The following is a 15,404-nucleotide window of genomic DNA, read 5'->3' on the forward strand; positions in this document are numbered from 1 at the left end:
CACTGCACATTATGTCTGAGTCCAACAAACAACAGGTCTGATGGTCAAATCCAATCTGGTTCTCTCTCCCTGTGAGGAGGAGTCAATGCAAAACCTTGATGTCTTCCACCTCTACTTATCTGACTGCAGAGAGGATGACAGAGAACAGTGGACACACAGTTCAACATGATGGACTATAGGACAGGACTGCTGCTTTTAACTATCTGCTGGGCAGGTGAAGATCTTCACTGATCTTTATCTGACATATTTACATTTGTATTACCAACTTGATGCATGTTAGGCTCTTTTTTCTGTCTTGACAGGTGTTGATAGTTGCAATCCACTCCAGTCCTTTTTTAAGTAGTTATAGCAACTTAAGCCACTAATAATAACATGATAATAAAGTAATTAAACTTAGAAAGTTTGCTGACTAGCATGGTAGATGAAGGTAAAAATCTGCTTCATACTGAGTTCAAACAAGATAAAAAACTGACTTTCAACTCAGTTGGTGTTTGTATCAGTGTCATACATAATTATTCTGATAAAATAATCAGTTTGGAGGTCTCAAAACTTAAGACTTAGCAACAATTCATAATATTTTCAGCTCCTTTAACAATAGTCACAGAGCAGTGAGGTCACATGGTAAAGAGGCAGAACCTGATTGGTCCTCCTGTCTACATTGTAAATGGTAAATGGCTGCTTATATAACGCTTTTAACCAAAGCTCTATATATTCTGCTGCTCACTCACCCTTTCACACACACACATTCACACACTGATGGTGACAAGCTACCAGGCAGGATGCTGGTGCAACCATCGGGAGCAATTTGGGGTTCAGTATCTTGCAAAAGGACACTTCGAAATGCAGACAAGAGTCAAGGAACCACCTACCTTCTGATTGATGGATGACATGCTCATCCTCCTGAGCCACAGACACCCCATTCCCATATATTCCCATACATTCCCATACGTTCCCAAATATTCCCATACATTACAAGCGCTGATTGGCGCTTTGCAGATCAAACCTCTTAGCACCAAGTTTAAGATTGATTTCTGATTGATAGAACCTCCACTTCTCTCAAATTTTAGGGTCAATAATGTAAGAGTAGTTTCATGTGTATAATTCAGTTTTGCCAAAAATGTCAAGTAGAACCTTATAATTCTAAGGTTACGCAAATTCATGTCTTCTTACATGCTGAGACATGTCGCTGTTTCTTTTTTTGCACAAACATACTGCATAAAATCCAGATAATGAAAGTTAAGAGATGTGTCATGAGAGGTCAAGAAGCAACAAGCTTATACAACTGACCTCCCCTCAACTTAAGGAGAAAAAAAAAACAACAAAAAAAGGAAAAAAAAAACTGAGCAAACATAATTTAGGAACATACAACAAAAAATAAATGACAACAAGAGGCACACAAAATGAGCAGAATAATTAACCCATAAGAAAAAGAAGATTTTTGATAACAGGCATGTAGAAAATGAGGTGTCACAGGTCACATTGACTTCTTTCAAACCTCTAGAGGGCGGTCTAGAACTGACTGGGTTTGATCCTCATACTGATCATGATAAATCATGTGCACTAGAAGTAACGTCAAGAAAGACCACGAGTGATTGGATTGGTTTTATCTGACATCAGACTATTTTCACATTGATTCATGTAAAAATTGATCTGCATATATTACATGTTCATCTGTACTCATTCACATTTTCTTCACTATGGTGTTTTTGTTACCTGATGTGGTGTCTTTTACAAAGATGACACAGATAAATATGTTTATTAAAGGGTAAAGTGTTTATTTTTTAACTTTTATTCTGTTCCAGTATAAATAAACAATCACATACCTTAGAGGCACTGAAAACTTTGAATCATTTTTCCTTTTTTTTAAAGAAAATTGAATCACAATCCTTGAGACAGTTGACAAGCATTTACAGTACTGCAGTGTTCAAAATTAACTAAGGGGATTAGAAATATAAGAGTTTGGAGGATTCATTCCTGCACAGTGAACATACATTCTCCACCAAACATGAACTGAGCTCCAAGTCCAATCCAGTTCCTCCATTTGAGGAGGAGTCAATGCAAAATATCTTCCTCTATTTATGTGACTGCAGATGGATGGTAGGATGACAGAGAACAGTGGACACACAGTTTAACATGATGGACTTTAGGACAGGACTGCTGCTTTTAACTATCTTCTGGACAGGTGAAAATATTTACAGATCTTGGGTTGAATCCATCTTCAAATTGTTGCCAACATATGTAGAAAGTGACTGTTTACTTTTTTTTGTCTTGACAGGTGTTGAAGGTCAGACTCTGACAGAATCTGAACCAGCACTTAAAAAGCCTGGAGAATCCCACAAACTGACCTGTACAACTTCTGGATTCACATTCAGTGACTACTACATGGCCTGGGTCAGACAGGCTCCTGGAAAAGGACTGGAGTGGATTGCTTATATAGACACCTACAGTTCTCCTATCACTTACTCCCAGTCAGTCCAGGGTAGATTCACCATCTCCAGAGATGACTCCAGCAGTAAGCTCTATCTACAGATGAACAGTCTGAAGACTGAGGACACAGCAGTGTATTATTGTGCCCGAAGACACACAGTGAGAGACAGTAATAAGAGAGTCATACAAAAACTACTTCCTCTATTTACCACCATTTATAACATTCATTCCTTCAGTATCATCTTTCTTATAAAACTGATTGGGGTGAACATTTGTTTTTATTGTCAGACACAGAAATTCTGTTGTTATTATCTGAATGTTTAGGAGTTATATTGTCTAATTTATTTTTTATTAAACTAATGAAACAATAGAAACTTACATGAAAATAGAAAATTAAAGTAGAGACATATTTCTTTCTTCATAGGAAAAAGATGTTTTATATTTTGTTTCTTGGAAGCAATGTTTAGAGGAGATGTAAAAAGACTGTTGATAGTTGACAATGATGATAGTTAAATGTTTTGTATATAGTGAAACTGTAATTGTATGATTTAATAAATACATGCATAAAGATCATGCATGTGATACAAAAATGTGTAATTAAGTCATTTGTACAATTTCACATAATTTTGAGATTGTAGAACAATGAACTAACAAAAAGAATATTTGCTATACATAATTACATTTACAAACAATCCTAAAATTGGGACATTTTACAATAAAAAAAAATCTGTGTTGCATTAAGATATTTGACAAATCAAAACCTTTTTGCCTTTTTTATAATTGAAATATCTACTTATCTAACCTGTGATTAACAGTCAACATGATCACAACTATTGTGACAGATCAATAGAATATATATATATATATATATATATATATATATATATATATATATATATATATATATATATATATATATATATATATATATACATATACATATACATTTTCAGTACAGTGAGTTTGTTAGTTGTCTGGCTGAAAAAAGATGAACGTTTCCAGCATTTTTATTACAAATAGGGTTAATTAGTTTATTAGAATTAGAATTTTTGACACGTTTTAAAATCATTGTGTTCCTGTAGCAATCTTTTTACAAATACAACAACACAGAGAGTCAAAAACAAATAGCAAAGAGCTCTGTAGAGGAGTGACTCCTCTTCAGTGGGCATCCATTCTCCAATTTCACCAAAAAATACAAATCCACTGCAGTTTACTTCTCCCTGTGAGGAGGAGTCAATGCAAAACCTTGATGTCTTCCACCTCTACTTATCTGACTGCAGAGAGGATGACAGAGAACAGTGGACACACAGTTTAACATGATGGACTATAGGACAGGACTGCTGCTTTTAACTATCTGCTGGGCAGGTGAAAATATTTACAGATCTTAAATTGAAGTTGTCTTCAAAAAATTAAAAACTTAAGTAACAATTTTCTTTTTGTCTTAACAGGTGTTGAAGGTCAGACTCTGACAGAATCTGAACCAGCAGTTAAAAAGCCTGGAGAATCCCACAAACTGACCTGCACAACATCTGGATTGTCATTCAGTAGCAACTGGATGGCCTGGATCAGACAGGCTCCTGGAAAAGGACTGGAGTGGATTGCTACTGATGGTGGTGGCAGCACCAAATACTACTCTCAGTCAGTTCAAGGCCGGTTCACCATCTCCAGAGACAACAGCAGAGAGCAGCTGTATCTGCAGATGAACAGTCTGAAGACTGAAGATTCTGCTGTTTATTATTGTGCTCGACACTCACAGTGACTGAGTTGGTTGAGCAGCTGTACAAAATCCTCTAGTACTCATCAGACCCCCTTTAACTGAAATGAATAATGTCGTCAGTTCAGTTAGTTCAAGAAAATGATGTAATTCCTTCACACCAAAACACCTTCTTGGAACCGACAATATGCTAATTGGGGTTTTAAACAAAGAATCCTAACGACAGTTCTTCAGAAAGAATTTTAATTCTCTTCTTACCTAAAGCAACATTTTTTTTATTATTTTTTTTTAACTTGAATTTCAGTATCTGAGCAGCTCTCTAGAGGCTCTGAATGTCTGTGGCTTCAAACATGTGCAACACTGATACAACAAAAAAGTATTTTATGTAAAACTACAAACCTCCACACAGCTGCAGAAAACTCATGTTACATGACTTTGTTGTCACTTCACTTTCTGTTGGCAAATGATGAATTTACATATACAGTAATAAACGTTTTATTAAAAGTACACATACATATTCTTTTTTAAGATGTCAGACTCTTCATAACTTTCAATTAATTCTATTTATTCATGTTTTTGTTGATGATAATACGTTTTCATCCATTATTAGACAAATTCAACTATTGTAAAATCTCATTCTTGAAAAATGCAATATTAGAATACAATCAGTTTATCTACAATAATACATGATTAAATGATAGATTATTTAAAATGTCATTTTAAATAAAATCCTAACACCATTATAAATTCACTAAATTAACCATATATCATGCTTAAGTACAAATTCAGTCTGGAAACTTCAGAGTAAGTAAAGTCAACAAATAATTAAAATAAATGTGATGAAATTACAAAATCATATGTAAAGCAGAGGTGATTTCCTGAATAACAGTCATAAGACTTTTTTTTATTAATCTCCAGTTAGACCAACATTAATGCTTCATGTGTTTGATTCTATGCAAACTCAGTGATCCTCCTTGTTTCTCAGATATAAAAACTTCACATCAGACTGTCAGTGGAGATCACAGCACATCAGCTTTACCACAAACCATGTTCTCTGTAGCTCTGCTGCTGCTGTTGGCAGCTGGATCCTGTGAGTCTCTCTGGATTTGTCATACTCAGCAGTTCTTCTTTTGTTTTGATAATTTGTCCCAAAATATTTTCTTCTTTTAACAGGTGTGAAGTGTGAACAGTTGACACAGCCAGCCTCAGTGACTGTGCAGCCAGGTCAACGTCTGACCATCACCTGTCAGGTCTCTTATTCTTTTAGCAGCTATTACACAGCTTGGATCAGACAGCCTGCAGGGAAAGAACTGGAGTGGATTGGAAGTCGAAGTACTGGATACACATACTACAAAGATTCACTAAAGAACAAGTTCAGTATCGACTTAGACTCTTCCAGCAACACAGCGACTCTAAATGGACAGAATGTGCAGCCTGAAGACACTGCTGTGTATTACTGTGCCAGAGACCCACAATAACACAAACCATCAGCAGACCTGAACAAAAACCCCTCAGTGCCTGAACACTTGTAACATGAAGCCACCAGAGGAGGAGCCCTCAGACCACTAATGATTTCAACACCAGTTCACTGTTACAGTAAAGAGAGAAACAACAATTATAATAATATTAAATAATACAGTGGAGGCATTTATCAAAAAGTGTTCTCTCTTCCTGACTCACAACATTTATATTTCAAATGGTGAATTTGTTGCAGCATTATTTCAGTGGACAACTACACTTTAAAAGCTCTTCATCTAACAAGAAATGAAACATAAATAATCTTTCTTTATGTGACTTTTAGTTTTAGTTTGTGGCTCCACATAAATTACTTTTGTCAGTCTGGACTAACAATGAGAGGAAGGACTGAACAGGACAAGAAATGTAACATTTTCTCCTTTTACTCGTGAGAATACAAGAGCTTTACAAAACACTTTCACAGCCTTTGGTACGATCTGTCTCCAGTATAGATACAAACATTACAGGTGATCTCAGTAGATCAAAATATTAGCAAACTGTAAATAAGTTAAATAAGCTGTGGTATTAAAATAAAATAAAGTTATAAACAACTAACAACAGTGTCACTTCTTTCTTGCTCCTCTGCACTATTATTAATGATTATAAATTAAAACAGGTTGTTTGATGTCTTAGTCCTCTGCATATTGTAGATTAATGTTCACCATTTTTAAAAATGGACCATCAGATTTTAGATGTCCTTTCTTGTAGGCAGCCATTGGTTTTTGTTCATTTTTATGAAAATCATTTTAGTTATCTGAGGTGAGATTCATCTCATGTTTTGGCAAAGTTAAGATTTTGTGTCATGATAATTCAATTGCAAGTGTGTTAAAAATATGTATTTGTTGAGTGATACTCTGATATCCAACAACACGAGATGGTTGCAACTCAAACTTCAAATACAAAATTCAACTTTTGAAGACAATTCTGATTAAATAGAAGTTTCAAATATAGATTGCCTAATTCAAAACTAATTTAGCTTGTGTTGAAATTATTACATTTTGTTTTGCACAACAAACAAAAGGTCAAATTCTATCCTCCATGTGAGGACGAGTCAATTCAAAACTTGGTTGACTTCCAACTTCACTGATCAAACTGCAAAGAAAATGACAAATTGTTTAATTTCCACTGCGACTTTTGTTTTACACAAAGTAAAAGAGTTTATATTTTTGATTGGATATTTTATTATTATTGACTAATGAAGATAGAGATAAATGATACCCATGTACTGAGGGGTTACATATTTTTGATGTATTTTCATCAGTTTTCTTCACTTTTATGCCTACTGGGGTTTTCTTTTGTCTGAAGTTCTGAATATGACTTATGAAAAGTTTGTGAGAAAAAAAGACATAAAAGAAATAAAACAAAGTATAACACTATGAAAAACATTTTTTCAGGAGTTACTTTTTTGTATTAAAACTTCATTATCATGTTGAAGCTTTTCAGTATTGCACATTTTAAAAAGTTCAATTCAGTTCTCTCTCCCTGTGAGGAGGAGTCAATGCAAAACCTTGATGTCTTCCACCTCTACTTATCTGCTTGCAGAGAGGATGACAGAGAACAGTGGACACATAGTTTAATATGATGGACTATAGGACAGGACTGCTGCTTTTAACTCTCTGCTGGGCAGGTGAAGATCTTCACTGATCTTGAGTTGAAGTTGTTGTTTAAAAGTTACCAGCTTAAAGAAACTGATTATTTTCCTTTTTCTGTCTTGACAGGTGTTGATGGTCAGACTCTGACAGAATCTGAACCAACAGTTAAAAAGCCTGGAGAATCCCACAAACTGACCTGTACAACCTCTGGATTCACATTCAGCAGCTACCGGATGTCCTGGGTCAGACAGGCTCCCAGAAAAGGACTGGAGTGGATTGCTTTTATCGACGGTGATGGTAGTGGCAAATACTACTCTCAGTCAGTTCAAGGCCGGTTCACCATCTCCAGAGACAACAGCAGAGAGCAGCTGTATCTGCAGATGAACAGTCTGAAGACTGAAGATTCTGCTGTTTATTATTGTGCTCGAGACTCACAGTGACTGAGTTGATTGAGCAGCTGTACAAAATCCTACAATACTCATCAGACCCCCTTTAACTCACATGAATCATGTATTTTTTCAGCTCAGGTGGTTCAAGAAAATGATGTAATTCCTTCAGACGTCAACATCTTTTTTGGAAACAGTGATATTATAATTTGGTTTTTAAAGTACATTTCCTGAGAGAGGATAAGAATAAAGATTTGAATTATCTTCTCATGTAAGAAAAAAACTTTTTTTGTTGTTTTTGTTTAAGTGAGCAGCTCTCTAGAGGCTCAAACATCTGCAACACTGAAACCATTAAAAGTATTTTATATAAAACTCCAAACCTCCACACAGCTGCAGAAAACTTGTACTGTTACATGATTTTGTTGTCACTTCACAAGTTGTTTTAATGTAGTTAGCACACTGACTGTTCACTGTTGTTACACTGATTCAATACTCAACATGTTTTCCTCCACAGGTGTGAAGTGTGAACAGTTGACACAGCCAGCCTCAGTGACTGTGCAGCCAGGTCAACGTCTGACCATCACCTGTCAGGTCTCCTATTCTGTTAGCAGCTATTGGACAGCTTGGATCAGACAAGAAGCATTGGAGTAGATTGGAAGTAGATATACTGGAAATTCATACTACAAAGATTCACTAAAGAACAAGTTCAGTATCGACTTAGACTCTTCCAGCAACAGAGTGACTCTAAATGGACAGAATGTGCAGCCTGAAGACACTGCTGTGTATTACTGTGCCAGAGACCCACAATAACACAAACCATCAGCAGACCTGAACAAAAACCCCTCAGTGCCTGAACACTTGTAACATGAAGCCACCAGAGGAGGAGCCCTCAGATAGAGTATTATGTCACAGTGTGTATTCCTATGACGAAAACATCAATAATAATATGTTATTTTTGTCTAAACGTTTATTTTTATGAAAAAGACATGCAAGAGGTAACATTACCACATGCATTTCCCCAAATTATCTCCCGGTGGATGAGATTAATATTAATAAATACAAAACATAATGTCATCTCATGTTTTAGTGAAGTTATTTTGTGTCATGATAATTCAATTGCAAGTGTGTAAAAAATATGTGTTTGTTGGGGGAAACTCTGATATCCAACAACACAAGTTGGTTGTAACTCAGATTTGCAACACAAAATTCAACTTTTGAAGAGAATTCTGATTAAGTACAATTTTCAAATTTAGATGAACTAAATCAAAATTCATTTAGCTGGTGTTGCAATTCTTCCATCATTGTTTTGTCTGTGAGGACGGGTCAGTTCAAAACTTGGTTGTCTTTACTGATCCGACTGCAGAGAGAGAGACAAACTGGTTACTGTAGTTTTCACTGATATTTGTTTGACACAAGAAACAGAGTTTATGTTTCACATTGGACATTTTATTTTTATTGACTAAAGAAGATGGGTATTAATAACATCCATGTACTGAGGAGTTACATATTTTTCATGTATTCTCATTAGTTTTCTTCACTTATATTCTTTCCCCCTGACATCCTGAATGTTATGAGCACTTTGTGAGAAAAACAAAACAAAGCAAGCATTTGTTCAGGAAGTACTTTTTCTATTAAAACTTAATGATAATGAGTATGAACTTTATATTAAAATGATTATTGCACATTTTAAAAAGCTCAATTCAGTTCTCTGCTTGCTGTGAGGAGGAGTCAATGCAAAACCTTGATGTCTTCCACCTCTACTTATCTGACTGCAGAGAGGATGACAGAGAACAGTGGACACACAGTTTAACATGATGGACTATAGGACAGGACTGCTGCTTTTAACTATCTGCTGGGCAGGTGAAAATATTTACAGATCTTAAATTGAAATCGTCTTCAAAAAATTAAAAACTTAAGTAACAATTTTCTTTTTGTCTTGGCAGGTGTTGATGGTCAGACTCTGACATCCCACTAAGCCTGGAGAATCCCACTAACTGACCTGTACAACATCTGGATTGTCATTCAGCAGCTACTGGATGGCCTGGATCAGACAGGCTCCTGGAAAAGGACTGGAGTGGATTGCAGCTATCAGTGGTGGTGGTAGTGACATCTCCTACTCTCAGTCAGTTCAAGGCCGGTTCACCATCTCCAGAGACAACAGCAGAGAGCAGCTGTATCTGCAGATGAACAGTCTGAAGACTGAAGATTCTGCTGTTTATTATTGTGCTTGAGACTCACAGTGACTGAGTTGGTTGAGCAGCTGTACAAAATCCTACAATACTCATCAGACCCCCTTTAACTCACATTTCACTAACTGAGACCACACCGAGAACATTAGATTTCAATAGTTTAATTGAGATAATGAAAGAGAGCTGATATGTTGATGGATGGGTTGGAGAACCTGATGGAGGATTAGGGATGGAGGGATGAAGCGATGGGGAGAGGAAAGGGGTGAGGTGTGAGAGTTGAGGAACATGGAATGGAGGGTTAAGGGACGATGATGGATGTATGGTATGTCAACTGGACGACGACTGCCGACAGTAGGGAGGTAGGAGGGAACAGGGGGGAGAGGTCGAGACTCTGAGTGGGGGAACTGTCTCTCCGGTCCATCACCTGGATAGAGCCCCCAAAAGAACTTCATGCGGAGATGTGTTCAAGAATGTGGCTGGAGTATGGTTCTGGAAAAAACGCGACTTGTGCAAAACTTGCAGGTTTGCAACCAGGAACATGTGGCAACTCGCCTGGTTTGGCGGTGGAGAGCGGGTCTTGTGGATATGCGTGGTGGGCTAGCCTCTGGTTTATGTAGGTTTGAATTGTTCTGAAGGCTCGAATAAGAATTTACGTGAAAAGAAAAGTGGGGCAAGAGAAGCCAAGCTGGTTGGTTTGCTTGCTTAAGGTTAAATATGAGGGTGTCTGGGAGTGGCGTCCTTGTCTCCGAAGAATGAATGGGAATATCAGATGTCGTTGCATGCTGTAGAACGTCTGTAGAGACGCGGATTCTACGACTTTGTCAGGGTAGGGAGGCAGGCGGCCTGTACGGGGAATTCTGGCATAGCAGGCCAGGATGGTGATGAATGATGATGATGATGATGAAGTCGAGGGCAAGCGCTTCGACTTAAGGCTGGGTTCGGCCTTACTGACCTTTGGGTAACATGCCGAAGTGTGGAGCGAGGCTGGATATGATGTCCTTGAGGATTTCTTGTTTATAATGGTCAGCAACGATATAGCGTGGGAACGAGGATGACTAAGACCTCTTTTTCCCCCCAAAGAAGGGCTTCGATGATGACTTGACATGGTTCATCGAGCAGGGTGGGGGAGGGGGCAGTTGAGGTGGCCGACTGGAGGTGAACCGCCTGAGCTGCTGTAACCCCGGAAACAGAGAGAGACACTGGGTCAGTGCAGCTGTGTGTTGCGAGAACGGGCACTGTGGTTGTCTCCGGAAGGGTCGAGTGTCGGGACTTGGTGGAAACTGTGGGACAATCACGTACGAAATGGATGGAAATGGATGGTCTGGCGGTTGAGATGGTTCTTTGGAGTTAATGGCGATTAGTGCTTTATGATATAGTGGTGTCATGGACCGTGCTTGGTGGGGTTCTGAGGGCCACTGCACCTAACATAGGCACCACTGAAGGAAGGATACTGTACGTGGGTATCAACAGGCGTGATGCACCTGGATGGGTACGATGGCCGTCGGAAGCGAGAAGAGAAGTGCGTGGCCTGCGATGAGCTTTAGCTGTCAAGACTTCAGTAGCCTGTGATGGGGCTTGAGACTGTCAGGACCTATGAAGCCTGCTGCATGAAGGGAGTCGAAGAAGGGGGGAAAAAAGGGGGAGATGGTTGGGTGTGCGAACTGTGGGATAACCGTTTAAAGGAAAACTGATGGTCTGGATGGCTCTTTGGAGTTAACCGAATGGAGTGGGTCGGAAGAAGGAAGCTCCGTGGCCCGCTGATGTCATGAACTAGTGGTGGGGGAATAGAGGCTGACTGGAGCACTGAATTGATGATGGTTGTATTGGAGATGATTCGTTGTGTTGAAGCATTTTATATAGTCGGTTGACGGCAATGAAAGAGTGAGGGCGCACCCTCCATGGTGCCTTGAGATTCAGATGAAGGTAGAATGGATGAAAAGAAAATGGATGGATTTGAGTGAGCCGTGTCGGCTGTGGCTAGAAAGCGAGGAACGAAAAGGTGCTGTTTTATGGATAATATGGGAGGATGGAGGCCGAAGTGATATAGGAGGAAAAGATAGGAAGTCTGGAGGGAGGCACGGGGGATGAAGGGGTGAGGGTTGGAGGGATGAAGGGTGGGGAACTCAATTCTATTCTATAATATAGCGCCGAATGACGACGAGGTCGTCACGTGGCACTTTAGCGTAAAGCAGGTCTAGACCATTCTCTTTAATTAACGGGGACCCAACAATTCCCCCCGTGAGCAAGCACTTGGCGACGGCGGTGAGGAAAAACTCCCCTTTAACGGGAAGAAACCTCAAGCAGAACCTGGCTCTAGGTGGGCGGCCATCTGCTTTGACCGGTTGGGTTAGAAAAAAAACAACAACAAACAAACAAACAAACAAGAACAAACAAAAACGAGGGGGGAGGGGAGGGGGGGGTGAAGGAGGTAAGGATGAAAAATGAAAGGGTGAGGGTAAAAGTAGGGTGGAAAAGGAGGAAGGATAGAGTTAGAGGGATGAGGGGAGGGGGACGGGATGGAGGGGGGAAGGGAGAGGGTCGGGGATGTGAGGATGAGGGGGTAAGGGTCGAGTTCGTGGGATGCGGGATGAAGGGATGAGGGTCGCGGGATGAAGGGATGAAGGGAATACTTACCACGCATGAGGAATGGGGGGGGGGTGAGGGATGTTTATTGGGTGAGTGGTGGAAGAGCAGGTGTGGAAAAGGAGGAAGGATAGACTTAGAGGGATGAGGGGAGGGGGAAGGGATGGAGGGGGAAGGGAGAGGGTTGGGGGTGTGAGGATGAGGGGGTGAGGGTCGAGGTCGTGGGATGCGGGATGAGGGGATGAGGGTCGAGGGATGAAGGGATGGGGGAAGAAGGAAATATTTAGCATACTGGTCGAGAGAGAAAGGGAGGAAAAGAAGAGAGAGAAAGGGAGGAAAGGAAGGGAAAGGAGAGAGAGATGATAGTGATGGGGGTTGAAGGATGAAGGGTCGAGGGATGAAGGATGAGGGGATGCATGTATGGCTGTGGGCATGAGGTCGCTCGACCTGGCCCTCGGCAAATGTGGGAGCCGTCCGCTGCTCCGCTGTAGTGGGCAGTGTGGTGCCGTGGGTGTGCCCCGTATCAGAGACGTTGGGCAGGGAACCCGGAGGTGAGCAGCTGGATACATCGGTGATGAGCTGGAGGCTGTGTGGAGCGGGAAAAGCACGGCTTTTGAGACGAGGAGGTGGTGTCTGAGTCGGGTAGCATGCGTGCATGGTACGCTGGGGATGATCGATGGCCCGTTGTTTGGAGAGAAGAGGGTGAGAGTTCCTGAAGAGAAGTAGAAGCATTAACGAAGAAACATGAAAACAGAAAAGTGAGTTAGTATGAACCATGGAGTTACGCGAGCACTTAATAAATAAGCAGGAAAATGGGATGAAGGGTTAATTCGGAAAAAAATAAAAAAAAGGAGGGAAGAAAAGAAAGTGGAGTGTGCCCTGGCCGGAGCTGGAGAGTCGGGGCTCCGTTGTAGCGGGCAGCGTCAGCGTGGTGACGTCATCGGTGTGCGGCGTGCGTCGGGTTAGCGTTAGGCGGTGAACCCGGAAGAGCGGGACGATTTGAACTGCCGGTCGGAAAGGTGAGGAAAAGTTTCCGTAGAGTTGGAAAAGTTTGGCAACGCTATTGTTTCGCTGGAACGGTGTGTCCGTCTGTTTGGGAGCACTCTGTAGGTGAGTGAGTGTCCGGCTGAAGATGTTGCTTGAAGGAAAACGAGCCGGGTCGGAATCGGCTGAAGCGTGGGTGTGTATGGGTCCCAGCTGATCAGCGGTGTGGCGTCTGAGGGAGTAGCTTTTCTTCCGAGGAGCAGCGGTGTAAACGGCCTCTGCGTGGATGTGGTGGTGAAGGAGGTATCTTGTTGGTACTGCAGGATCGAGTCGTGGATGGTATTGCTGGGGAACGTGGTCCAAGGAACGCGGGCGAGGGGTAAGCGTTTGCGATGCGACCCTGTCACGGGTCACTTGCAACTGAGACGAGGGGAGAAGAACGGATGGGGTGTGCCTAAATACTTTGTAGTGCGGAAGTGGGATGTGTACTCGGCTTGGTCTCTGTTCCCGAACCTTGTTTATAAATCTATAAACTTCATGAATCATGTATTTTCTCAGCTCAGGTGGTTCAAGAAAATGATGTAATTCCTTCAGACCCAAACATCTTTTTTGGAAACAGTGATATTATAATTTGGTTTTTAAAGTACATTTCCTGAGAGAGAGCATCATTTTTAATGATAACTCTTAATAAAGATTTGATTTCTCTTCCCATGTAAGAAAAAACTTTTTTGTTGTTGTTTTTACATGAATTTCAGTATGTGAGCAGCTCTCTAGAGGCTCAAATATCTGCAACACTGAAACCATTAAAATGCCAAAGTTGATATTTGCCAATTTGCAATGTTCACTATATAAAAGTGGCAACGGAGCAACATTGTACAAAAACTCATCATGTCAAACCAAGTCAAAAAATTTACTTTCAGTATTTCCAGAAAAATGTCAGTTTAACACCATTAAACACTCAGAATACACAGTCTCTCTTTATTAACAGCTCTGATCTCTAAAGCTCCTCTTAGACATGCACGTCTTTACATTAATCTTGTTGATTTTTTACCGTGTCAGTCACATGTCCGAATAAGCAGCAGGGTCATTTTTATGTAAATCTGAGTGCCTGTCAATCCATGTCTGAAAAGAGTTTAAATTGTCAGTTGCTGTAAATGTGTTTGTCTGTGTCGTGAAGAATAGAAAACAAAAACTGTAAGAAAACATTCTAAATAATAATAGTTTTTCCATAAACTTGCATCATAATATATGTGTTCCTATTAAAAGTGTCAGAATTTCTGCAGGAACCTTCTTTTATAGCCTGTCAGTGTCCTTCTTTAGTGTCCACTTGTAACATGAAGCCACCAGAGGAGGAGCCCTCAGACCACTAATGATTTCAACACCAGTTCACTGTTACAGTAAAAAGAGAAACAGCCTAATTTAATTTAATTTGGCAGCAACTGTTTCCATCTATGTAAAGACTTTGACATTATAATCACTGATACATGACACTCAGTGAAACTCAGTGAATTACACTATTATACATTATTAAACATTAAATTGTTCAATTAATTAAATAAATTCAGTTGCCAACTTGTCTTCAAAAGCTCATCATCTGACAAGAAATCAGTCTAAAGAAATGCAGCTTCTCTCCCAAAACGCCATTATTTGAAAATAAACAACATTCAATCCGAATCATAAACCACCAACTTGATGTTAATGTTACAGTAATTAGTCAAACTACAGAAAATTTTGCTTTCATCATCAGTCTAAGTGTGTTTGTCAGCAATTCAAATTCTTCTTTTGAGTTATTTTAATAAGGTGTATACAGTATTGATCTCATCCAGCCAGACTCAATGGTTGTGCAGCCTGGACAGTCTTTGACCGTCACCTGTCAGGTCTCTGGTTATTCTCTGACTGATAGCAGCTATGCAACAGGTTGGATCAAACAGCGTGACGGAAAACCAATGGATTAGATTTTGAAGAAGTTCTTCACCACACAAACCTTTCTACTGGAAAGATGACATTAACAGGA

General features: G+C 40.0%; 3 gene segments (V, D, J or C); all 3 read left to right on the forward strand.

Moving 5' to 3' along the window:
- Nucleotides 1–3,743: 3,743 nt before the first annotated feature.
- LOC122966540 lies at nucleotides 3,744–4,174 on the forward strand (the record flags this gene model as incomplete). The annotated part of the segment is given in 2 exon segments: nucleotides 3,744–3,792; nucleotides 3,876–4,174. Coding segments are annotated over 2 exon segments (348 nt in total), but the record flags the coding sequence as incomplete, so codon positions are not given.
- Nucleotides 4,175–5,063: 889 nt separating this feature from the next.
- On the forward strand, nucleotides 5,064–5,655 carry LOC122966491. The segment is given in 2 exon segments: nucleotides 5,064–5,231; nucleotides 5,315–5,655. Coding segments are annotated over 2 exon segments (456 nt in total).
- A 336-nt stretch (nucleotides 5,656–5,991) lies between these two features.
- Nucleotides 5,992–9,853, forward strand: LOC122966899 (the record flags this gene model as incomplete). The annotated part of the segment is given in 3 exon segments: nucleotides 5,992–6,022; nucleotides 7,378–7,499; nucleotides 9,689–9,853. Coding segments are annotated over 3 exon segments (318 nt in total), but the record flags the coding sequence as incomplete, so codon positions are not given.
- Nucleotides 9,854–15,404: the final 5,551 nt, after the last annotated feature.

Source organism: Thunnus albacares, chromosome 17 (genome assembly GCF_914725855.1).
Source record: "Thunnus albacares chromosome 17, fThuAlb1.1, whole genome shotgun sequence".
NCBI classification, from domain to species: domain Eukaryota; kingdom Metazoa; phylum Chordata; class Actinopteri; order Scombriformes; family Scombridae; genus Thunnus; species Thunnus albacares.